At 40.7% G+C, this 26,376-nt stretch overlaps 1 protein-coding gene across 4 annotated transcripts in view; it reads left to right on the top strand.

Moving 5' to 3' along the window:
• Positions 1 to 26,376, top strand: part of setd5 (SET domain containing 5) — a 47,534-nt gene that overhangs the window by 13,119 nt on the left and 8,039 nt on the right. For 3 of the 4 annotated variants that reach the window (XM_086198374.1, XM_086198372.1, XM_086198376.1), the window contains exons 2-20: positions 15,777 to 16,032; positions 17,163 to 17,262; positions 17,652 to 17,914; positions 18,719 to 18,777; positions 18,921 to 19,105; positions 19,227 to 19,265; positions 19,350 to 19,631; positions 20,121 to 20,269; positions 20,402 to 20,519; positions 21,052 to 21,161; positions 21,617 to 21,866; positions 22,099 to 22,182; positions 22,313 to 22,462; positions 22,892 to 23,266; positions 23,408 to 23,668; positions 24,290 to 24,407; positions 24,705 to 24,934; positions 25,381 to 25,437; positions 25,588 to 26,070. In XM_086198374.1, the coding sequence (XP_086054500.1) occupies positions 15,962 to 16,032; positions 17,163 to 17,262; positions 17,652 to 17,914; positions 18,719 to 18,777; positions 18,921 to 19,105; positions 19,227 to 19,265; positions 19,350 to 19,631; positions 20,121 to 20,269; positions 20,402 to 20,519; positions 21,052 to 21,161; positions 21,617 to 21,866; positions 22,099 to 22,182; positions 22,313 to 22,462; positions 22,892 to 23,266; positions 23,408 to 23,668; positions 24,290 to 24,407; positions 24,705 to 24,934; positions 25,381 to 25,437; positions 25,588 to 26,070 (3,384 nt within the window). In that variant the 5' untranslated portion in view covers positions 15,777 to 15,961. The remainder of the gene's footprint in view (positions 1 to 15,776; positions 16,033 to 17,162; positions 17,263 to 17,651; positions 17,915 to 18,718; positions 18,778 to 18,920; positions 19,106 to 19,226; positions 19,266 to 19,349; positions 19,632 to 20,120; positions 20,270 to 20,401; positions 20,520 to 21,051; positions 21,162 to 21,616; positions 21,867 to 22,098; positions 22,183 to 22,312; positions 22,463 to 22,891; positions 23,267 to 23,407; positions 23,669 to 24,289; positions 24,408 to 24,704; positions 24,935 to 25,380; positions 25,438 to 25,587; positions 26,071 to 26,376) is intronic. The other variant, XM_086198375.1, reaches the window with a different exon arrangement.

Consider the following 26,376-nt stretch of genomic DNA (forward strand, 5'->3'; position numbering starts at 1 on the left):
CTTGAGAAAGCTCAGACCTGGCATGAAGATTCTTCCTTATGACGCGATCACAAATGGATAGGTCCAGGTAATCTGATCACGTTTTATTAGCTATGTGAATGCAAATGTTTCCTGGGCCACATAGTATGACCACCTCATCAGCTGATGCCCTTTGGTTAAGAGGAAACACTTATTGACAAGTGTGCACACAGCCGCTTATTTTTTACATTGTGTTAAAAGTCCATATAGAGAGATATGACAGTGACATCAAACATCTTAGGTGGATTGGTTTCTCAAAAACACAAGGAAGAGACCCACTCTTTATTGTTTGGATTTTTTCCCCCTCTGCTGCTAATTTCAGACCTCTAATTAATCTAGCTCTTCCAAGCAGCTTTCCACATCTCTCTCTCTGTAGGCTGATAACATAGAAACAAGAAGGTCATTCCTTTAGTGGAATTAAAACATCAGTATTCTAAATGAATGGACGTGGTGGTCAACATTGATACTGTTGAACAAGTTGTGTAATAAATCCAGTGTGGGCAAGTGATGGGCACTGGCAAACAGTGTATTAGAAAAGAATTTGACCAGATGAAGGAAAACCCCGCTGATAGAGGTAGGAAAAATATGAGGAATTAAACCAACCATCCTAACCCTGTACTTCAGACACACATTCTGTATGTGGAAGTTTTGTAATGTTGTACAAATACTGTATATATATTAAATTCAGACTTTCTCCGGCTTCTACCAGCTTTGTCTAGTCGCTCTTTATCAGCATCGATTTTTATATCCAATCTGGCCCTGAACAAAGGGGGGGGGGGGGGGGTTTGTTTCTGGTATATCGTGGTCAGTTACTTGGCATAAAATTGATAAGTTCTTGACATCCTGCCTCGTATGTATGTGTAATACATGTATTTTACCTTGATTGTAAATGGTAATGTATTAGGGAGAGAGTCTCATTTCAGATTGAAGAAGACGTGATCTCAGCGATTACTATCATTTGCCTGCTCTTCATTTTCAAGAACAGGGAGTGCTTCTCAGCTTGCGCAGCTCTGTGGAACAGAAAATACATATTTCCTGCCTTGTACAGCCAGCATCTGTGCGGGGGCAAACTGAGGGGGCTGGTGCAATCTCACTAGCTCTGATGTGTTGTGGGGGCTTTGTAATGCACAGGTGGACACTGCAAGTATGGACATGTTGTTCACTGCCAAACTGTGTATGTCCTCAGATTTTTAGGTCAGAAAAAGCTTGAAGTATTGTTTTTAATAGTAGTAGGCTTTACACTATGAGATGGAGCCCAGTTGCATGTGGAATAGGCTCACCCATCTTATTTAATAATGGTCAAAGATATGTAATCAAAGAAACTAATAACTGATATTTGGAACTGATTATAGCCATGTTTGGTGTAACACAGGCATTAGATGAGGTCTCTGACAACAATATCTTTACACAAAAGAGAATGTGAGAAATATGAGTTTGAGAGTGATCATCCTCAAAAAACAAATGTGTACTCTGAATTTGTCTCCTGAAATCTATTATGTGGCGAGAAAAGTCACAATGGAATCTATGCTGCAAAATACAACAAACAAATTGTTGCAAAACAGTAAGAGAAACAAGCTCTGTGTAAATGTTTCAGGTGGGTATTGTACTTGATAATTGTTATTTACACATTTTTAGAACTACAGTTATTAATAATCATACTTCAGTATTAATTTTATGCACTGTCTTGGCAATAGAGCCTTTGACTGAAATAACTAACAGGAAACACTTCAGTATCGTTACTGGTAGTTATCTGCTGAGATTACAACAGTTGCATTTCTTTGACCAGACCTGCATGTTCTGCTGTCAGGTGCTTAAGGGGGTAGAGGACTTCCTTGGTGTTGGAGTAGTATGTGCTCTGTAGAAAAGCACAATTCTACACTGGACTTATAAGCATCTATCTCCAGTATGTCTCCTTTTGTGTTTTCCTTTGTCCTCTGCTGCTGAGGATAAGTTCATCTGAGTCAGCAGCCTCGAAAATTGTTAGAATTCATATTATGGCAAGAACCAATCTGCTAAATAAAGAGAAACGGTAGTCCATCAAGTGCAATCGCAAAAACAATCAAACGCTATGACAAAACTGGCTCACATGAGGACCGCCCCAGGAAAGGAAGCCCAAGAGTCTCCTCTGCTGCTGAGGATAAGCTCATCTGAGTCACCAGCCTCAGAAATCGCTCGTTAACAGCACCTCAGATCAGAGTCCAGATAAATGCCACACAGAGTTCTAGTAGCTGACACATCTTTACATCAACTGTTCAGAAAAGACTGCGCCTATCAGGACTTTATGGTCAAATAGCTGCCAAGAAACCACTTCAAAGGAATATCAACAAGCAGAAGATATTTGTTTGTTATTACCCTGGGCAAATTTTGACTTAAAGTTACTCTTATTCAACCAGCAGGTTTTTTTCTTGATTGGAAATGACACAGGCTTCTCCTAGAGGATAATAAAATGACATTTGCAAAGGGTATGAATAATTTTGGACATGACAATTTTTTTGTTCAAATGTAAATAAAAGCTGAGAAATATTTTTTTCCACAATGATGCCTTTTTTTTTTTTTTTTTTTTTTTACATCTTATTATCTTGTGGGAGATACCTCTGTCACTTCCAATCAAGAAAAAAACTTGCGGGTTGAATTAGAGTAAGTTTAAGTCATAATTTGCCAGGGGTATGAATAATTTGTTGCTTGACTGTAAAAGTGTGTATGTGAATTTATATATATGTGTGTGTGTGTACACATATATGTATATAAATATGTGTGTATACACACATACAAACGTGTGTATATATATGTGTGTGTGTGTGTGTGTATATATATATACATATATACATATATATACATACATATATATATACATATATATACACACATATATATACACATACATATGCGTGTATATATACATACATATATATATACACATATACATATACACATATACATATGCGTGTGTGTATACACACACACACCACTCAAAAGTTTGGACACACCTCATTTTATGTTTTTTCTTTATTTTTACTGTTTTCTACATTGTAGATACATACTGAAGACATCAAAGATATGAATAAAGAATTTTGTAGCAAAGAAATAATTGTTAAATAACTGTCAATGTTTTATATTTTCGATTCCTCAAAGTAGCTACCTTTTGCTTTGTTGACAGCGCTGCGAACCCTTGTCCTTCTCTCAGTGAGCTTCATGATGTCATCACCTGAAAGGGTTTTCACTTCACAGATTCGCCTTGTCAGGGTTTCTTTGTGGAATTTCTTGCCTTCTTAATGGGGTTGGGACCATCAGTTGTGTTGTGCAGGTCAGGTTGATACACAGCTGAGAGTTCTATTTGACAACTGTTAGAATTCGTATTATGGTAAGAACCAACCAGCTAAGTAAAGACAAACAGTCCCATCAAGTGAAGTTGCAAAAAGATGGAATGAAACTGGCTCACATGAGGACCGCCCCAGGAAAGGAAGACCAAGAGTTTCCTCTGCTGCTGAGGATAAGTTCATCCAAGTCACTAGCCTCAGAAATCACTAGTAACTGCACCTCAGGTCAGAGTGCAGATAAATGCCACACAGAGGTCTAGTAGCTGACACATCTCTACATCAACTGTTCAGAGGAGACTGTGCCAATCAGGCCTTTATGGTCAAATAGGTGCTAAGAAACCACTACCTGTACTAAGGTAAAGCAACAAGCAGAAGAGATTTGTTTGGGCCAGGAAACACAAGGAATGAACATCAGACCAGTGGAAATCTGTGCTTTGGTCTGGTGAGTCCAAATTTGAGATCTTTCGTTCCACCCGCCGTGCCTTTGTGCGACATGGAAAAGGTGAAGGGGTGGCCCCTACATGCACGGTTCCCACTGTGGAGCATGGAGGAGGAGGTGTTATTGTGTGGGGGGGCTTTGCTGGTGACACTGTTGGGGATTTATTCAAAATGGAAGGCACACTGAAGCAGCATGGCTACCACAGCATCCTGCAGCGACATGCCATCCCATTCGGTTTGCATTTAGTTGGACCATCATTTATTTTCAATTGGACAATGACCCAAACACACCTGTGTAAGGGCTATTTGACCAAGAAAGAGAGTGATGGAGTGCTGCGCCAGATGACCTGGCCCCCACAGTCACCTGACCTAAACCCAATCCAGATGGTTTGGGTTTAGATGGGCCGCAGAGTGAAGGCAAAAGGGTCAACAAGTTCTCAGCATCTCTTGGAACTCCTTCAAGACTGTTGGAAAACCATTTCAGGTGACGACCTCATGAAGCTCATCGAGAGAACGCCAAGAGTGTGTAAAGCAGTAATCAAAGCAAAGGGTGACTATTTGGAAGAATCTGAATTTTAAAACATGTTTTGAGTTATTTCACACTTTTTTTGTTAACGACATAATTCTATGTGTATTCATTCATAGTTTTGATGCCTTCAGTGAGAACTTTTGACTGGTAGCTTTTATGTATATGTGTGTTTGTGTGTGTGTGTGTGTGTGTATATATATGTATATACACATACATAAGGATATATCAATGGGAAAATATTAATTATATTCAGCATGTCACAGACTGACAGTGGTTCAACAAACTTCATTATAAAGTGAATTGTGAACATTTATAGGCTTCAGATTTGTGACTAGATCCAATGCCAGAAGAAATGTGAGTGTTGTCATTTCTCTACAGTCTCACACAGCTGGCAATGTACAGTCATTGAAACATTCTCAAACAGGTGCTAGTATCCAGACTCAAGGCCTCTGAAAATGTCTTTGAATCTTTCACTGTTAACAGTAAATGGGATTATTTTTGTGGCTTTTGTGTTGTTCTGGAAACATCTGGTATCATCCTTGGTCATCTCACTGGATACTGCAGTGGTGTTTTTTCTTCATGAAAGCAATACCAATAACACTTCTCTCGGGCTTTTACTTACTTATTTCTTGATTTCTGGATATTCCAGTGATATTTTTTGTCTCATGAAACAGGTTGTTGTGTTTGTTGTTTGTGTGCACATCTTCACGAGCCTGGCAAGCTATACCTACATCAAGATGTTGGTCTGGAAACACGCTATTGGCATGGCTCAATCAGAGGGGCTAGACAAACGGTGATCTTTCACACTTCCTCTTTTCGCAATAGGATAGCGCTAAACAGACAGAACAGAATTCATGCAGGTGTTTCGCGTATGGTGTGTTGTGGAAAAGTTGGGAGAAATTCTTAAGTTATGGAGCCCAATGACAGTTGCTGTTTTTGTGAAAAAAAATATGAGAATTGCGGGTGTGCTTTCACATTCAACAAGCATCTTCGAAAAACTGAAGAAACCCCTAAGTATTTCCACAAGATTACTGCATGTCGGTGTGGCAGTAGTGAAAACACCAGCAAAGTCGAACAGAATTGTAAGCAGTGTCTCACCCTTTTATCGGGACATGAAAGTGACTTGCCGGTGTAGCAGCGAGACAACAATCACAAGCGGGTTTCCACTGAGTCCCATGCGCTTAGCCACCAGCAGTGCCAACTGATAAATCAAACTTTTCCTGTATCCAGTTGGCAAAACTATAAAAACATCTTTCTTTAATATGAATGACTTAAGTGCCATTTTCTGGTCTTCTTTCAAGGAAAAGTTTAACTTGAAATCTTTCATAATTGAGACCAACGCCGATTCGAAGGACTGCTGTCCAGCAGCGGCCATCTTCATTATTTACAGGACCTTCCAAACCACAACTACAAAACGGTCGCAAACCTGTCATCATGATGTTGAGCCTACCAACAAGCCTGCACGATGTGATTGGCCCGACCTGAGTTTGGGTTTTGCTGCTCAGAGCCTGAGCCATGTGCCACCGGACTGACCCTGGCTGCAAATAAAATGTGCTACTGCTAGGGGCAGTCTAGATTTGTAGGCTACGTCTGGAGTAGAGCAAGTTGAGTGACATAAGCTCATGAATGCTGCAGGATTCCTAACTTTTTCTTAAAAGGACTTGTGCATGCACTTTGCATTGATGTTGTATTGTTTTGAAGAAAATTATTTGCCACAGAGGGAATTACCTGTCATCTACCTAGGTGCAATTTAGCCAAGTCCCTCTCTTCCCATGATGTTAACTACATCTTTCTGTAACATCTGTGATCGTATGTTGGGCCTCTGCCTGCCAAGCCCTGCGGCTGGTGGGCATGACTTGACACCTTCCAGGCATCCAGGACTATTTAATGAGAATGTATTTTAATGTATAATTTAACCTCAGAGCCTCTTGCTAACAGTTGGCATCATAGCTCTGGAACCTTGGTTCTTCCCTTTTCTAACTACTCTCACCAGCCAAACACACCCTCTCCCTACTACTGTTCTTTCAAGAAGTAGCTTGGTTTGTAGAATATCTTGAAATACAATGTACAGGAGTTATACTCTGATGTGCACCTCCCAGGTACAGTGGGGACTTTAAATGGGTCTCCAATTGAATAACTATTTGCTGTGCCTTTCCAGACCTCTGTGTAAACTTGCCATGCAAACAGGGTGCTTGGTGTCTGGAAGTGGGTACTTAGTGCTGCTTGTCCCCACCAAGAACAGATTTATGTCAGTAAATCATGTTGAGGCTTGCCAATGGTGAGGATGTCTCTGTACTGGTTAAACACAAGATGTTGTAGCAGATGTGTAGGTTTTGCTAGCAGCTAGCATGCACACAGAGCTTACATGACAAGTACAGACACATCTGATCTTATACTGGGAAATGCTGCACTTACTGCCTTCTCACAGACTGCTTCAATATTTTGCAAATGTCATATCTTGAGTAGGGAATGGAGATTGGGTCTCAATTAAGGCTGCAGAATTTTGAAATTTTTTTTCAATTGTGATTATGTAGAATTATTGCATTTGTGATAGGATTTTTGATGTTGGAGGGAGTGTTCAATTTATACATCTTAGTCTGAACAATACGCCACAATATTCAATTTAAAATGACATATTATGAGCCTTTAACAAATTCTGCGCATGCTTGTTGTTTACGATTGCTGTTTTGCTACATGCAATATTGTGATTTGATGAAATTTTGGTGGTGTGCACTTGCCTCAATAACACAAAACCTGAAAGTCTGCTGGTAACAAGACTATCTAGCAGTGACGTGGGCAGAGATGTTTGAAGACCAGGGTATCATTAGGTTAATAAAACAAAACATGAAAAGGAGTAAAGGTGCAAATGTACAGCATGCAGCATAAATGAGAGAGACAAGAAAGCAGACTAGCATGACCTGTATTCATAATTTTTCAGAACAAAGCATCCGGAGCCAGCTCTGACAACACTGTGATTTGTTATTTTATAGGCAGGTCGACCAGGATCATGCCTGTCAGGGTAGATATTTATTTTCTCTGCAGAAAAACTGCAGATTGAGCTGAATTACTGTTAATTTTGTAGTTTTCTTCTTGTATGTAAAGTATTAATCATTTATTGATTTCATCAATGATTTACAATCTTTATCATTGGAAATTATTCAGAAATTTTTTGCCTTTAATTTTGATTATTTCTCAGTTATAGATCATAATATGCAATAAAAGCAATGCCAGTAAGTCTTTTGTTGTCTTTCTACTGTATTGATATCAATAGAATTCAAATTGATTAATAATATAAGTCAAGCATTTCTAATATGACTCCTCTCACTCTCTCTCTCTCTCTCTCTCTCTCTCTCTCTCTCTCTCTCTCTCTCTCTCTCACACACACTTTGAAACACTCCCATGAAACAATTCCCATAGCAAGGTGCCAGAGATGATAATATTCTTATATGATAGCTAAATAGTTTAATTAATGGATAATAAATTATTAAATGGGAAAATATTAAATTACAAGCCAAACTAAAAAAGGTTTTGAGTTTCAATTTAAAAATATCCTCACTTTTTTATGCTGCCCGCAGATGCTCAGGTAGGAGATGTGGGTCATAATAAGAAAATGATGCCTCACTTTGGGTTTTAGTTCTTACTTCCAGTAGAGTCCAGTACCAAAGCACCTGAGGGTGCTAGATGGCTGATAGGCTTAAAGCAAATCTGATACATTTAAAGGACCAATACACAAGGTCTTCATAAACTAGTAAAAGAATTTTAAAAAATCAGTTCTGCTGCTGGCAGGGACTCTAGAATTGGTGTCCTTGGATACTCATAAAACGCTTTTCAGATGTGCCATCTCTTCATTCCTGGGACAAGGGTACTTTTGCAGCAGGTTTTCTCTGCTGTGAATGAACAGACTGTTCACTAGACTAACCTGACAGCATTTTTGATATGTTGCTATTTCTAGATAAAATCAAGGAAACAAACTGTCTGCTATTCAGATTACTGATGTGGAACAGGCTGCAAACTGGTGGCTTTTTTTTTGGACTATATTTGAACAAATTCCCTCAGGGTTTTCCTGAGCTAACCTGTTCATGTGAGGCCATTGACCTTTGCCTACCAAAATCTTTGCAGTTCATCCTCAAGTCTCAGTGGCCCTTTTGTTGCAAATTTGGAGAAATCTGTGAGGTCAGTGACCTTGACTTTTCACACTTTGCCACCAAAATTTGAAAAGGTTTGTTGCACCAGTGCCACCTGTGGAGTTAAGAGCACTGGACACTTTGAAGCCCATGTGGCTTTCTGTTTTGTGAAAAGCAGTTTAAAAAGAGCACTTCCAGTGTAAATGCCTTCAAAATAAAAGCAATTATGCTGTTATTTTTATCATTTTTTAACAAACTGGCTTTGAGAACCTCATTCTTACCCAATCCCAGCTTGCTTGTTCAGGGCTAAGTTAAGGGCGCTCATGGTGAAAGGTGTGCTCATTCACTCTGTGCTGTACCTTTACTGTTTTGCTTTGAATTTTGCAAGCACTATGATCATCATGAATATAGGTAAGAGATCATACTGTCTGAGTTACAGTACTTATTCAGTGACTGAATTCACTTTGTCGTACACTGCTGCTTGTTCATAATGAAGCGTGTTTGTTTTAAATTTGAATGTACAGATGAATCTAAACTCTTCAGAGGACATAGAACATGAGGAGGTCGGGTTCTTTTTACAAACCTGCAAATTTCAACAACTTTCTTTCAGATAATATTAAAATAGAGTTCTGTATGTACATTGATCATCAATTGATTTTAAAAGCACCAAAAAAAAAGCCAATCTTGATGAGAATGTTTGTGTGATGATAAATCACTCCTCAGTGGTCTCACCATATGAAATTTGGTTTCACCACATCCATTTTCAAGTTAAGCCCAGATTTGTAGGTGAGGAAACCGTATGACTCTTTTTTTATCAAAATACATTGTTGTAGAAATAACTTACAATTTAATGTCACACTATATGATATCCAAATATGGAAACTGCATGACAAATGAAAAAGGTTTTGTTTTTTTAACTACAAACTCTGATTTGGTGGTTATCTGGTGATCCGATAGTTGATCAGCGACCAAGTGGGTGTATCGCAATTGTTTATTTCTTACATGATTGGTTTGCCTACGAACATTTAATAAGAATTTAATGGGGGTGGCCTTTTCTGTACCATATGAAATGAAACCAACTTCTTTGCTAAATGTGTTTCAACTGTTGTGCACTTGAAATCTCTCATGCTGCCATGCTTGTATTTTACACCTTACTAAATAACAACAACTTCCAACTTGACTCGGTGTCAGATAAGGTGGGCTGACTAAAATATTCTCTTAAGACTGCTGTATAGGGTATATGTAGTTAATGTGGTGGTCAGTAGTGATGTCCCTAATTAAGCTACATTTTAATCAAGAAAATGACCACACACACACACCTCACAGCAATAAAATACCACAAGTGATGTAACACTTTTGGTGAGCTGAAAAGGGTGAGCTGGTGTAACAACCTTTAATCATAGCAGGTATATTAGCCAGTCTTATTTAGAGCAGGATATGTGGGATTAATGAGAAATATGACCTCTTTCAGCAAAAGAGTGTGTTGGTCTGTTACTAAATGCACTCAATGGGTCTAGATTTGACCAATTTAGACAATATAATCCCCCCCCCCCCAAAAAAAGGCAGCTCGAAGTCAAATGTATATTTTACTGGATCTATGGCTTAAGTGAATGAATAATCAATATGGATCGTCACAAAAAATTATCACAAAAAAACGCAGAGAGTTTTCAGTGTAAGAACATCAATTCCTGATAAAGGCTGCAAACAATTTTATTTGGATATTTCATGGCATTTTGAACATTGGAATCAATGATTTTGCTTTGCGATGAGATTAATTAAAATGTTGTTAAAGAAGAGGCAGCTCGTGACAGTTATGTATTCAAACAAAGGACAGTCATGCAAAAATATGAATTTCCTGGGTTCTAAATAATCTTTATGGCCATTAGTATAGATCTGAGTTCACCAGTGACACCTGCATTCACAATGAACCTCCTTGTTTCACACTCAACGGTTTGCACTTTTTAAAGTGATGTTGACACACTCGTGTATATTTTTAAGTAAAAAATAGTAGGACTGTCGGACGTGTAGATGATGTGAGTGACCAGTAAGGTAAAGGCCCAGAGCAGGCTGCTCAATGGGTTTGAATGAATGGGTGCATACGTGTCTGTGTCTGTGTCTGTTTGGAGAACAAATGTATACTGACATTAGCCAGTCTCTTTACACCCACTTCAGAACCACATTGCTAGTAAGTTAACTTCTCTTGAGTGTGTGGTAAATGTATTCTTCTGGTGATATTGCAATCACCAACACTCTAACTTTTGTACTGTCACAAAGTACAATTTTAACCATCCCAAAGTGAATGTAAATCATGCATTTGCCCTTGCTGGATATCATTGTTGCCATTATTATTATTATTTTTTTTAAATAGACACATGTGACAAACGGGTTAAAAACATACCAACTACAACAATATTTGATTCATCAAAATTTGATAAAAGATTTTCAAAACCTTTCTTATTTCATTATCAGGGGAAAAAGGCACTGTGTGTGTGTCTTAATGAACAAAAAAATGTAGCTTAATCTCACAGGTGATGTGCAGAGAAGCTGAATTCAGAGCACGATAGTATGAAGAAAATGAATGACATCATCAGATAGTCACTCTCACCAAGGAAGCCAGCTGTTGGAACTGCCGTTGGATATTTATTTAACAAACTTTTCTGTTTGGACTCATGCAGCAGTGACATCACAATGGTTGTGAGGGTTATTAATCTTCTGAGATGTGCTAACACTTATCATCCACTACTATTAACTACAACTAGCAGTCAGCCAATCTCCCTAATACACACAGAGAGGAGAGAAGGGAATGTAACTTTTTTTCTTTTTTTTTTTAGGCTCTGGGGAGGTTTACAAATAGACATAGTTTCCAGAGCCAAAATGTTGTCGTCTTCCTCTAAATGCCTCTAAAACTCTCTTTGCTGGCCTCTGTTCAGGTTAGTTTTGGAGTTTGGTATGTCTGTACCTTTGAACTGCTTTAGATATGTCCTCATGGTTTTCCTTTTGTGCGTCTTTTTTTTTTTTTAATAAAAATTGCTTTCTTTATAATCTTCTAGACACATTTGGATATTCAAAGAGAATAAAGCATGTGTATTGGTGCCTTAAAATGTCAGAATGCCTGTTTGTGTTTGTTTTTGCATAGGAGAGTGTGACAGACAGCTACGTGAAAGATAAAGAGGGACAGAGGGTCTCCATAGCTGTTCATTTTGTGTGCATGCCCCTCCCCCTTGGACTTGTCTCCAAAATGGCCTCTGTTCTATTGGAAGTGAAGACTTTGTTGAGCCTGCTGGTAATTTGAGCCTGGTATTCTTTGCCAGAGGGACGAACAAGGAAGGGAGGGAGCTGGTGAGAGAGCAGGGAGGGAGGTGAAGAAAGGCTTTCCTTCTTTGCATGGAATTTACCTCCCTAGTTCAGTCTGGTTCTTTTGGAAGAGGCCCAAATACTGAGGCCCTTTGTGAGTTAAATAGGACCAAGGTGTCTATTTTTGCAAGGCAGCAAGTGGATTTCAAAAAGCTCTGGATAGGATCCTCGAGGATCCACTCCATGCTGCCATGTCTATATATGCTACATTGTAACCCACTTAAATTTTGTTCTCTCCTCACTGTTTGTTGTTTCCTTGGAGAAGACAAATAGTCCGTGACCAGATTCAGTCTAGATTATTTCCTGTAATCAGATTTACATTGATCATTTATTTTTGTGTAACATCTCTCAATACGCTCATGACTTTGTTAGCCAAACCAAAAGTGAGCTGAAATCTCCCGTTGCTGCTTACCAGTGTGTATCCAGCTGGATAGGGCTGACATTCTCTGTTTGACAGTGAGCACAGTTGAACTGACCTTGACATTATTGGAAATCCCCAGCCTTGTTGTAGTTTCTGTTGAAAGAGCTCACTGAAGAGCGAGCATAGCAGTCACCATAGCCAGGAACTAGGGCAGAAATGTCGTGCATCCTGCTCTTTATTCAGATGGCTACATAGTAAACTAGTCAGTGTTTATTGTTAGGGTTGGTTTTGTAAAGGCTTGTTTAATTTCTGTTACACTGTGGTGGGGGTGGGGGTTATATGTTGTGAACAGTTAGTATTGCTGTGAGGTAACATATCTGAATGCATTTTCCCAGGGATGACTTTGCTGTAAGCCATATCCTCTTCTCAATGTTCATGCTGAGCAATGAAAAAACAGTTTCCCTCTGCAGCTGTGGCTGCTGCCACTAGCTCCAGAGACTGAGATAGCTTAGTAGGGAGGAGGAGAGGAGAAGCTAGAGCAGAGAAGTGTGGGTCAGTGTTTCAGCAGAGCATGGTCACATGACCAGGAGGGCTAGGCCTCAGGTTGGATGACTCACCCCTCTAGCCAATGCCAGCCCCTCCGACTGGGAGGAAGGCATCCCCTGCTGGTTGTCTTTATTAGTGCATCCTAATGAATGGCTAGGTGCAAGCTGATCTTTACAGCCCTTGGTTGTTTTTGCTATTCTTTGAATGGTGCTATGCCGCCCCACCTCCCCCCCAAAAAATTGCGACAAGCCTATCGTACTATTTGCATATTGAGTAATACATCTCTTTGAGTAGATGCAGGCAGATATGTAAGGTTGCTGCATCTGTTCAAATAAAAAACTAGCCTTGTCAACATGAGTCAGCAATTTTGGCTCTTAGATGTAAATGTGAGGTTCCCCTGTGTATTTTAAATGAATGGCTTAATGTATACTCAAATAGACTTAATTGCAATTGAATTGTCTTCTATTAGTGGCAAGTTGAATTCCCCACTGATGACAAGCCTAAGTAGGTGTATGGTGTGTGAAATGTGCATATGAGATGGATTGATCGAGAGCGATGTAAGCTGAGAGGTAGTAAGAGACGGTAAAGGCAGTGGTGAGTGTATATTTAAGCAAAATGCTGTAGCCCAAGTTTAGAAAGCCACCTCTGCATCACAGCCTTCTCATTGCTTGTTCAGTTGTACAGATGCAACTAACGGTTGTTTTCATCATTGATTTATCTGACAATTATTTTCACATTCATCATTCTGTCTACAAAATGTCACAAAAATTTGCTTCTTTTGTGCCTCCTACAGTTCAAAATCAGAAGCCTCTTCAATTTTTGCCATAAATCAATCAAAACAATACTAAATAATTATTCTCCTCATATTCAAGAGTCTGAGGTGAAAAAAGTTTTGACAGCTAGCTTAAAAAAGATTGAAACAATGAGTAAAATTGTGGGCGATTGTGGGCCGTTTTGACCATTTCAGCTGACCAACCACTGACACAATTACTGATCATCACCAATCACGAACCAACACTATTAATGGGTATGGATAAGTTTCTTTGGCCCATCAAAAAGAGTTTATTTTAATCCAGAAATTTTTGTTTATCAAAAGCATGAACAACAACTGAACTTGAAGGTTCACGCATTGTCATATCATCAGACTCCCGTAGTGCTGCTGTGAACAGGTCAATGCTAAATGCTCATCATGCTGTATAGCCAGCATCAAAGATGGAGCATCATATCATAAAGAAGTATTAGTTGGTTAAGAAGGTTCAACCCACAATTTTCTGTATCACAAAGGTTGTTCACTACAGTGTGTGATCACATTATAGCTTGTCTGCAGCAGGTTATTGTGTGATCACGCAATCAGTATTCTATCAATCAGTAAATTGATCTTAAAGCCATTTTTTTGTTCTGTGCATTTGTAGAATGATTTAAACGTGATAAAGAAATTGGTTAAAGCCCTAAAACATTGTTTGCTGGCATGTTGAAGATTTGTGAGACTCTTAATTACAGGTTTGAATGATGTATTTTTATTCTTCACTTGCTACAAAGACTATTCAACAGCACCAGGGTTACATCTAAAAGAATGACAAATAATGACTTCAGTACTGGCACCCCATAAGAACCCCACCAGACCACCAGACTGATTGACTTAGGAAATACATAGTCGTGATTACTATCAGATACTACTTTCCTACAGATAAGGCAGTTCAATTTTCTTAGTCTACCAACTTCCACATTCACAATCAGAAATTTTTACCATCTTTTTCCCTTGGCTTTGGCTACTGCTGTCATTTTGTAGACTGCATTACGTATTCATATTCTAGACATTTATTTAAAATGATGATTTTATCCTTCACAAGGAAAGTCTGCAGTGCTGAGCTTTCTTCTGTTTGTGATTGGCCATCTGGTATCAAAATCCCTCTTCTGTCAGCATGCTTGCAGCTACGATATTCTCATTGATTTCAGTTAGAATTTGTCAGGCCAACTGACCTCAAGGTCATGGATAATTACATAGTTGTTGTATAGTAATATAATATGCCCTTCACAAAGATTGTAGTCAGTGTTCATTATTTTGGAGGTTGCAATTTGGTGCTGTACAACTGTATTGGACTAAACAGAGATTTTCCTCATCTCTCAATTTATTGTAATTTTGAACCAAAACAATTATAATGGAAGCATGATGAGAGCCCTTTATTTTCTTCAAGTTCTAAGGGTATTAGGCCTGTATTTCAGGCAGGCTTCTAATAGGGAAGGGTCTATATTTTTAATTTGCCCTCTTTTGTTAAGTTAATTTGCTTATATATACCTGGCTGTTAATTTGAATTTTATTAGAGAAAATGTGGTTTTCTGGTTTTGTTTTGTTTTTTTTCACATGAAGGAAGTGACACTTAATAGCCATTTAAAAGTAGGCAGACATCTGTTAAGCAAGGTGTAGCACCAGCAAGGTGTAGCACCAGTGTAATTTATAACATTGTTGACTCGTTTGACTGGTTTACTGGCACAATGCGGTGAAGTTTCCCTCTTCGCTTCCAACAAAATAGTTTGTAAAACATACAATGAAGTGCAATTCTGTTACTTGTCATTTATGTTTTAAATGGATACATCTTATTACACACAAAGGCAATATGGCAGGTTTGTCTCGTGTATTCCCTCTGAGAAATTTGGGGGAGGTCAGGCAGTATCTTAGTTCACCTCGCTCTAAGGTCTACTACTTAATTTAATTCTTTATTCATTATACATAATTTCATAAATTATCAGTTACCTTTTAATAAGTAATACTTTTTAGTGCTTTGCTCCTGCTACTTTCCTATGGTTCGATTATATGGGTTTTTTTTGTAATTGTTTTTTATCAAGGGTTGACCAATATCTCTTAAATTGTGTTCATTTAATCAACTGCTGAGTATGTTCCATGTCAGTAAAGATTGTGTATTTGCACAGAACATCTGTGCCATACAAAATTGATTCCGCGTGTAAACAGAAGTGCAGATTTTTCAAACAAGTCACATGTCACATGGAGGCTTTGACAGTATGCTGTATGCATGCTTTGTGTACGTGTATGACAGATTATCATCTCTCTGTCTGTTGTCCTCGTTCCTCAGGTCCCCCATGCCCGTGAGCCGTGGCCTACGGCTCTGCGGCGCCCCACCTCTGGAGTGGTCTGTTGCTGTAGTTGGAACCCTGTGATTCCTCTCTCCTCCTCCCCCCCATCCCATCCTGTCCCTCCCCTCCCCCTCCCCTTCCTCCCCCTCTTCCCCCCCTCCCACGCGTCGCTGTGCTGGACGTCATGAGCATAGTAATCGCGCTGGGAGTCACTACACCTGAAACGTCTTACTCAGATATGGCTGCTGGATCAGAGTAAGTTCTCACAACCATAGACTTTGGACTCACACAATAATCTTAAAACATTTTCCTCTCACACTTATGTGCTAACAAAGAGGATTGTAATATAATTGTTCAGGTAGAGAATGAATCACAGCCAGGCCATTAATGTCATCATGTACACTAGAGCCTGATAACAGGATATTTGACACTGATATATCGAGGAGCAGGAAAATGTATCAAACTAGCTTTGAGACTGCTTCGGTTTTGTTTTAAACCATTATTGCAATGATTGAAAAATCAGAAATCTTTTTTTTTTCTTTTCTCCAATGATGTAATCTCTAGCAGTACATCACTGCTAATGTATAACAGTCACAAATATGACTCATAGTTGTCAAGAGATGAACATGTAGCTGAAATGTATCAAGCAGAAAACTTGATTTTTGGCAGGATTAAAGGACATAAGGGATTTTTAGTCTCACAGTAAGTGGTCAACCCCTGTTCATTTTGTGTCAGGTATGTTGTATCCTCATGGGATTTTTGAGGTCGCCCCAGGGATTTCCATCAAGTCTTGGCTCCTGGGTGCATTTCTAAATCACACCCTTGCTGTGTGGATTAGAGTCTGAGGAAACTTCCAGACAGTCTATGTAAGAACAGTTGCTACCTCTCTGTAGGTAAAGCCTACTTACATGACTGTGGTGATGTGGAATGCAGTTGGCGCCTCTCCCATCTACCCCTATTTACAGCCCCTTTTCATTTCCTCCAAACTGCCATCAAGGGTTTTGCTCTACAATACAAGAAAATTTACATGCTTTGATGAGAGTTACAAAATCTAGAAATTTGAAATGCAATATTTTTGTCTGAATTCTTTTGGCATTCAAGTGTGTTTCAGTTCTGGAGGTCACTCCTTAGAGGAATTATTCTCCGTTCAGCTTGATGTCAGCTTAAGGGCAAAAGGAGTTGCACAACATAATGGCGTCCACATTCCTGTGATGTAGTTGCTGTTCTCCTCTGCTGGAAAGCAACTTCAGGGTCATGGTGCCATCTAGTGACTGGTTTCCTTTATTAAAATACTATGGAATAGCATAATGGAAAATATTTCCTTATCCCACCAATTGTGTTTTTTATTGTTTATAATAATAATTTTAACTTCTTTTTTTTTCCAGCCCTGAGTCAGTTGAAGCAAGTCCTGCCGTGAATGAGAAAAACTTCAACCACAGCTGTGGGAGTGCACAGAGTCATGGGTATCGGGGACTACCATATGCTGTGAGTTCAAACATCTCTAATCATCAATTCTAATCATAGCATGTCTTATTTATGACGTAGCTGCGATTTCTCTCTATACAATCAGAAGTTTGCTACACACTCCACAAGTTTTGAAAAGCTAAAGTAATATCTCAGTTTAAATTCTCCAATCTTCTCTTTTTTCATCTTTTCAAGTTCCTTGTTTGATTACAAGAATAAGATGAAAGCTAAGGATTGGTGGCGCTTGTAGTTAAATTAAGTATATGTCTATCCTGCTATTGATCTTTTGTAACCACAATCTATTTCCGTTATTAACAACTGCACTGTTTCACATACCTGTTTTTTTGCCCTCATTTTCATTCGTCTCCATTTTCCGTTTCCCTTTTTGCCTGAACACCCGTTGTTTGAAGATGCAACAGTCTTCCGTTGTGTGTTGTCAGGATCACAACTATGGCGCGCCCCCTCCTCCCACCCCACCCGCCTCCCCGCTCTCCCAAACCATCATTCCCCGCATGGATCTCAATGGCGTGGTACAAAGCTCCCGCTATCATGAAACCACTGAAGACAACTCAGCTGACAGTGACAGCTCCTCAGAGGAGGATGCAGCTGTGGCTAGCTGGTGTCACTGCAGCCTGACGCCAGACGGCCTGCTCATCAAATGTGATAACTGCAGGTAAGATATGGAAAACCTGTCAAGAACATATTCTGGAACACATGTGCTTTGTCATGAGGGAATATGCCAACAATACAGATGTGTAACAAATTCAAGGAAAAGCCTCATTGAGAGAGTTTAGAAGCACAACAAAGTCAGATACCTACAATACAGATGAGAGGGGTCCCTGAACAGTGAATAAGAATGAAAAGATATGAGTAATTATTCATACTCGCCACGATGTAACCTAAGTGAACGTCTATGGCAGGGGTGTCCAAACTGGTCCAGTAAGGGCTGGTGTGGCTGCAGGTTTTCATTCCAACCAAGCAAAAGCAACACCTGATTCTACTTAAATCAATCAAGCTGTGTCCACACAGCTCATTTGTTGGATCAGGCGTTGCTTTTGCTTAGTTGGAATGAAAACCTGCAGCCACACCAGCCCTTACTGGACCAGTTTGCACACCCCTGGTCTATGGGATTGATATGTTTGACAGTGCTCCTCATCCCCCCACTAGTGTTAGAATCTATCCCAAGGTGTATTGAAGCTGTTCTGGCATTTTGGTTTTTCCTTTAATTTATCAGTTGTTTGTATGGTGTTGGCTTTTATGAAGTGTTTATATATCAACCTCCACCTAGGGAGCAAATATGAACTGTGATTTAGTGTTATTCTGGTTTAAATGAAATTGTTATACATGAACTGTATTAGAGGAATTACTCTTACCTGTTAGTGGCCAGTGTTCTTGTTATATAATTACCTTGTCAAATTTTGGTAGTGTGTTGCCATTGTTATTGTTGGCTGATGTGAATGGTTGTCATTTGTTGCAGGGGACTTGATAGGAGGAAAGGAGCAGAGGGCCAACACAGGAAGACAGAAAATGTCTCAGGTACTTTCTCTCCAGTAATTTCTTCTTTCATCACTCTATACAGGTTACTGTATTTGTTGGCAAGAGCACAACAATTGAAAAAGTTTTTAAAGTTTTTATTTCAAGCTCAATATACAATGGATGTACCTGTTTTTTCCTGGCAGCTGGAGACAGCAGTGCCACAGAGAGTGGTGATGAAGAGGTATCCCCCTCAATCTCCTACACTGCCACCCAGCATACACCCACCAGCATAAAACTCACCGTCAACCGAGTCAAAAGGAGCAAATCAAAAAAGAGGAAAAAGAGCACAGAGAAGGCCCGCGGAACACCAAAGGGAAAGAAAGTCAAGGTATACATATTGTTGGATGCTCATGATGCTCACAACATTACTCGTAGGGATGACTCGGATTAGTTTTAGATGGTAGAATAATTCATTTAGTGATATGGGTATTGTTCTTTCCTTCATTCAGGCTTTTAGAGAGGGTTCCCGGAAGTCCATGAGGATGAAGGTAACAGAGGAGTTAGCCTTACATTTGTGTGAAGTTATGCTTCACTTGCCTTCATCAGTCACATGTGTCTTTTCTTCTGTCAAGAACTCAACAACAGAGGCTAGTGTCCTGGATGAGAACACAGCAGAGGGATGGGAGAGCAGAATCCGCCAGTGGACAGACCAGTATGAGGAGGCTTTAGCCAACCAGTACAGTGCTGATGTTCAAACGCTGCTCCATTTTCATCGCACTGCTGTTACAAAGACAGAGAGCGGTACCACATTACCTCCCTCAACCACACAGATTCCCGCCTCAGTCGACACCATGGACACCATCAACCGCACAGAACTGGCCTGTAACAACACAGTGCTGGGTTCACAGATGCAAGTAAGAGTTCTTACCCAATATCCATCCATCTATTTTCTTCCGCTTATCTTGTTAAGGGTTGCGGGGGGGCTGGAGCCTATTACAGCAGCTTGTGGGCCTGAGGCAGGGTTCACCCTGGACAGGTCACCAGTCCATGGCAGGGCCAACACATATAGACAGACAACCATTCACGCTCACAGCCACACCTACGGTCAATTTAAAATATACAGTTAGCCTAGTCCCCACTTGCATGTCTTTGGACTGTGGGGGGGGGGGGGGGGGGGGGGGGGAGCTGGAGTACCAGAGAGAACCCAAGCAGGCACAGGGAGAACATGCAGACTCCACTCAGAAGGTCCCTGTGCCCGAGCTGGAGCTCGAACCCAGAAACTTCTTACTTACCCAATATCATTGTGTATTTCAGGTCCAAACTATATACTTATTCAATCTATGTCATATATTGAATATTTTGCTTGTGTTTCATTCACATAACTTGTGACTTGCTGTTTGTAGCTCCAGTTGGGACGGGTAACACGAGTGCAGAAACACAGGAAGATCCTCCGAGCAGCTAAGAACCTTGAGCCAGACACACTCATCATTGAATACCGGGGAAAGGTCATGCTCAAACAACAGTTTGAGGTCAACGGGCACTTCTTCAAAAAGTACGAGCTCATAGAATATTTAAGTGATAGGCTACTGCGTTTTACAAATGCGTTCAGCTGGTTACATTGAAAAAGACCAATTTTATACCTTCTATGTACTGCTTGTGATACCTTTCTCATCATATTTTTCAGACCCTACCCTTTTGTGCTGTTCTACTCAAAGTTTAATGATGTAGAGATGTGTGTTGATGCAAGGACCTTTGGAAATGATGCCCGGTTCATCAGGAGGTCCTGTACTCCCAACGCTGAGGTCAGTCATTACATTACTGTCTTTTTGCTAGCCGATTGTTTTCAGTCTTTGATTCAATTCCCTTCAATTTTATTTGTATAGCACCAAATCACAACAAAAGTTATCTCATGACACTTTACAAGTAGAGCAGGTCCAGTACCACACTCCTTCAATGAATTTACATCCAACAATTCTCCATCAGCAAGCACATCCTGCAACAGCGTCGACAAAAACCTTCCTTTTAACAGGCAGGAACGTCGAGCAGATCCAGGCTCAGTGGGGACGGCCTTCTGCTTTGACCGGTTGGGGGGAAAGAGAGCAGAGAGCAGGGCAGAGACAAAGACAGATAATGGAGGAAGACAGATATGCAGAAGGAAAGAGAGGGGCAGAGATAAAGAAGGAGAGAAAGGGGAACAGAATGAAGGACAGAGAGGGCCATGAACAAGTTGGTGCTACAGTTGACAGCTTTACAGGTTTGATTTCTGTCAGATTGTTTACTTTCTGTTGTTTGTTTTGTAACTATCATGAGTCATCCATTTGTTCTATTTGCCAGGTGCGGCATATGATTGCTGAAGGCATGATCCATCTATGTATCTACGCTGTCAGTCAAATCACAAAGGATGCTGAAGTCACCATTGGATTTGACTATGAGTTCAATAGCTGGTCAGTTTTGCTCCTTATCAGTTTTTGCAGTTTTACTTCCCACCCTCTATGAATGTCAGGCATCTAGAAAAGCAGGTCATATATTTTGGTCTTGGAACTTGGAACAACACATTTAAGAATAGTTGTGCCAGGCTAAAAATAAGAACCAAATATCGATGTACCATATTTAACTAAGCTGTTGACCTGTTGAATGAATGGCAAATAAATAAAATGAACATCAACATTATTCCTGCATTTGTTTATCCGTCTCATGGAGTGGACAAGTTGACAAGAATATTGACTGCAAGTCAAGCTCAATGTCTACATTCCACACTGAAAGAAGCTAAATTGGGAATTAACTTTCAACTGAAATTTAGCTTTTGCATTTGGCTAGTTTTAGCTACAAAATATTCTCTCTTCTTTCTGCTTGCATTTTCCTCAGTTTAAACATCTACTCTCTTATAACAATCCCCTAGTAATTACAAAGTGGACTGTGCCTGCCACAAGGGCAACCAGAACTGCCCAGTGCAGAAGCACAACCTGAGCCCCAGGGAGAGCTTGCTGAGTCCCCCTTCCCTACCGCCACCGTCGACATTGGTTGGTGCCGAGACTCGACGGAGGAAGGCCCGCAGGAGAGAGCTGGAAGGCTCCCAGGCTGGAGACAGTAACCAGACTCTCATCCAGCACCAGGAAGCCAAAGAACTGCAGGGGACCAGCGATGCAGAGGTGTGTCTGTTTTGTGATTTTTTTTTTATTTTTTTTTTTTTAGGATCAGCCAAGATATCAGTCACACAGTTGTATTAAACCGTATTCTGAAAATGAATTTGACCACAAAGGTTCAATAAAGTGTTATCAAAACTGAGTTTACACTTGAAACACACCAATATTAGCTGCACCTTTCCTGTCCGTCCTGCGGGGTCCAGTGTATTCCTCATGTGCTTCCCATCTTTGCTATCAGGAGAGACTGCTGGATGAGCTGAAGGTGGAAGAGGCCGAGGAAGGAGAGGTGGATGAAAATGGGGTCATCATTTCCAGTAAAAGAGTATGCTATTAAAATGCTTGTCTAGTACAACAATAGGACTGATCTTAATGATGTTTTTGGATCATTCAAAAGACAAAACGTTTCATCTAACCTGTTTAAACTGCCTTGTTTTTTCTGCCTATTCATGTAGATATTCAATAGTCTGGAAAGGAGGCGGAGGAGAGTGGGAGGAGCAGATGGAAAGGAGGAGGGTATGGAAGCTGAAGATGGGGCAGTAAATGCCCCCATAACTCACAACACAGGCGTTGGGGTCAGCACACGACGTACCACCTATGTCACGGTCAGTGTAAGAGCCAAAATCTGTGATGTATTCTGTGTTCAGAATTTAGATACTTTAGTTGTAGGGGTGAATGTTTGGAAGTGAGCAAGTTTTGGTGAGTTCATTACAACGATATTAACTGTGAGGAAAACCTCAGTGTGGGACAATGTGTGTCAGTTTAGAAGCGTAGAGCTTTCTTAGTCCCGATGCCTTTTTGATGCATCAAGGTAAACAAGTACTGATGTAATATATTTACCTGAGTTGTGCTCCTGTTGAACACTCATGAATCATAGATTTGATAAATTTACAAGGATGGTATTTTAAACTCAGTTTACTTCTCTTGCTCATTTTGAATGAAGTTGTTAATTTAACAAGGATAAAAACCAACAATATATCTGCTCATCTTTCTTATCACATCGATTTTTCTTTTACGCATCTATTCTCTCATAGGATGCTTCATCTATGGAAGAAAAGACCTCATTACCCAACTTGTCTGCACCAGTTGCTCCCCCTAAACCTGCACGACCTTCCAAGCCTCGGCCCCGTAGCCGCATCTCTCGCTACAGATCCAGCTCATCCCAGCGAGCCCGGCGGCAACGTCAAGCTCTTGCCCAGCAGGCAGCTGCAGCTGCAGCAGCAGTGGCAGCAACACCATCATCAGCTGATCAGGGTGCTACTTTGGACGATGACGGTTCTCAGGGCCCATATGGTGCTGAGCCAGGACACGGGGAGAGTGGTCTGGGGGCTGGTCATCTTCTAGATGGCGATGGCCAGGGTCTGAGGTGCATAAACAGAGGCAACTTGCGCTACCCCAAGACCAAGAAGGTTAGTGGACCTTACTCTGTGGAAATTACTTGTTGGATTTTAACTATGTATTTCTGGTCTCAATTTTAAAACACTTAGGGTTTTTTTTTGTAGTTCCTTGCAAATAAAGTGTTGATCAATAATCACTCTCTGTGGTCCCAGTACCTGGTAACAGAGTGGTTGAACGAAAAGGTTCCTGGAGCGGAGAAGGTCCAGCCAGAGTTGCCTGTAGAGCGTCCACTGCGGATAACCACTGACCCCACGGTGCTGGCCACCACCCTCAACATGCTGCCAGGCCTCTCACACTCATCGCTCATCTGCACCACACCCAGACACTATGTCCGCTTTGGCTCCCCCTTTAACCCTGAAAGACGCCGGCCCCGCCCGCTCCAAATGGACGGCACTTATGGCTGCTTTAAAAAGGTATACAAAGCTGAGCAATATAGAAGGACAGATGCACACCAGTTTTAGTGTACCTGCAGGTCAAATGATGAATACTGAGGTGAATGCTATGTAACATGAAATATGGCCAACTTTGTATGTAGCCATGTAAGCCATACAAACATATAGGCCTGGGCTATGGAGCTGGCAAATGTGTGATTATGAGTCTGCTTTTAAAGATTGTCATCATGAACACTCATTATCTCATATTGTGTCACAAGTAACTCAGTGGTGCAACCAGCAACCCACCCTCTAAATGATGAGCTGCTTGTCTGTCAGCTTTAAGAGTGAGGATGATAGACTGCCCATGAGCCAGGGAGGGAACTCGCTTTGGCTTTGTTATTCCAACCAAAGTTTGCATTTTGTATATGCTTTTGTTGCCATTTTCATGACTTTTCTTATTGCTGCTTTTGAAGTAACTGTTGATACACTTTGCTATTATTTTACAGCAAAAAACTATTTACACGTGTGATTTTAAATTTGTCACATATAATATATTCGCATAACTTAACTGGATTTTCGAAGACAAATTCATCCTTATTAGTAATTAAATACATCTATTAATGTTCTTTGACCGGACATTTATGTTGTGTCTCAATACAGAGATGGATCAAGCAGGTGGAGGATGAGAGCTGTTCAGCCAGTGTGGAGGACGGCACAGAGTCCACCTCTTCCCAGCAAAGTACCAGCAGCAGATCCACCCCCAATCCCCTGTCTAGTGGTGAGTAGATAACCCACCTCCTTTTGGATTACTTCACTACCCTAACATTGTTTTCTGTGTTTGACAAAGCTGCAGGAATCTAATTCTGATTTCAATTTTAATTAAACTCTGTATGTGCTAACTATACTACTGCAAGAGAAAACCATATAAAGCAAAGCTGGATGAAGTTTTAGTCACCAGTGGCATTTCATGAATGTTGATATGAAAATTCAATTACAAGATGTTGTCAAAATGGGCTAAATTTCATTGAGCTCATTCAAAGCACGTTTCTTCCAATTTTATGTTTTAAAATTCTAGATCTGAATGCACCTTTCAAAAAGCGTCGCGCCAAGTATATGACAGAGGCGGCACCAGCAGCCTCGGACCACCTGCTTCGCCCCCTGTCCCCTATCACACCACCCCTTCCAGAGGACCCCCTTCATCCGCTGCTCCACAACCCCTGTGGCTCCTTGCTGCCAAACGGCCTCGCGTACTCACCCATGCCCTCACTGCCTGCCAGCCGCTGTAACACACCGCTGCAATTTGAAGTAAGAATGCCAGAGCCACACGCCCTGAGTTAAAGGAAAAGAGTTCCTGACAATTGAGTGTCCCCTCACATCACTGGTGCCAATTAAAGTGAATGAGTTGAGTCATTTATGATGGATAGTGGCAGAAGACGGCCAGTAATGTGTTGAACAACATCATGCAAATCGTAAACATTAACTTAGTAGTATTATTTAGTGTTTTAATATTCAATCACAAACATGGGGAACATTGTTAAACAATTGGAAGAAGCTAACTTTTGCAACCAAATGGACAGTTGATGTATAACCTCATTCATGGTTTGGATTCAAAGTAATAACCAGAACGCCCAGACATCCACAACAGAGCACCAATAAACCGTTCTTTGCTTAATGTACAAGGACACATCATCCAATCAAATGAATGTTTGTACTTGTGAGGTTTCTAATAGCTACACTCCCTTTATTTTTAGAACATATCATCACCTGAGGCATCACCTGTTCACCGGCCAGAGTCAATTTCTCCTGAGGTAAGTTTCCTTCTCTCAACATCTTACTCATAGGCTCTATTCAGTTACCTGTTCCTTTGTGATGAATCATTATTTAAATGCTTACAACTATTCAATTGAATTATTAATTAATTTCCTTCCTCTGTCCTCATTTCCTCTCTCTCCCACTAGCCGTGTCTTCAGACGGACTTTGACATCCCTCGGCCCCAGTTCCCAGATCTGTCATTGCCTTCCAGTTTGGAAAGCCCTGTGGCTGTGACATCAGATGACTTTTCCCTACCTGGAGGCCCTTCAGGCCAAGACTCCCAGGGCCCACCATCTGTAGGCATCAGTTCCTTAAACCCAGTGTCTTGTTCCACTGACCTAACCCCCCAAAACAGGGAGCAGGCCTTCAGGACAGAGTTCAACCTCATATACACCTGCTCACCCCTCAATGCAAACCTGGGGAACCCTGTGGCCACTGACCGACGGCTCTCCCAGTCAGAAGGAGGCTTCTCCCCTGCCGAGTCTTTCCATAGTTCTTTAAGTGGCCAGGGGCTGCTAGGGGATGTGGGCCCTGGCTCCATGTCCCCTTACAGTGAGCCTCATTATGGGGGAGGCTACCCAGATAGTGGCACACCTCCTCATACCAGCAACCCACCACAAAAGAAGAAGGCAAGTTCACCATATTTTTATAAACTTAGTTTTTCACTTTTGGTCTTAGATAATGTTAAATCTTAAAAAGTTTCATCTGTTCGTCACAAGTAGGAGTGACTTTAGTGACATTTGTGCAAACAGGAAGCCAAACCTCTTGATGTGCTTTTTCCCTTGCTCTATGTTTGCCCATGTACTTTGTGTTAAATAAGTCTGTCGGTTCCCTGTTTGAGATTGTAAAATCCAAAGCAACAAGCATTTAGAAATCAAAAATATTTGAGCAGTTTCTCTGTATATGTGAAATATAGCTTTGACCCTTCCTCCTCC

The sequence above is a fragment of the Aulostomus chinensis genome, chromosome 3, assembly GCF_037954235.1.
Source record: "Aulostomus chinensis isolate RoL2024-O1b breed Wild chromosome 3, RoL_Achi_v1.0, whole genome shotgun sequence".
Classification (NCBI taxonomy): domain Eukaryota; kingdom Metazoa; phylum Chordata; class Actinopteri; order Syngnathiformes; family Aulostomidae; genus Aulostomus; species Aulostomus chinensis.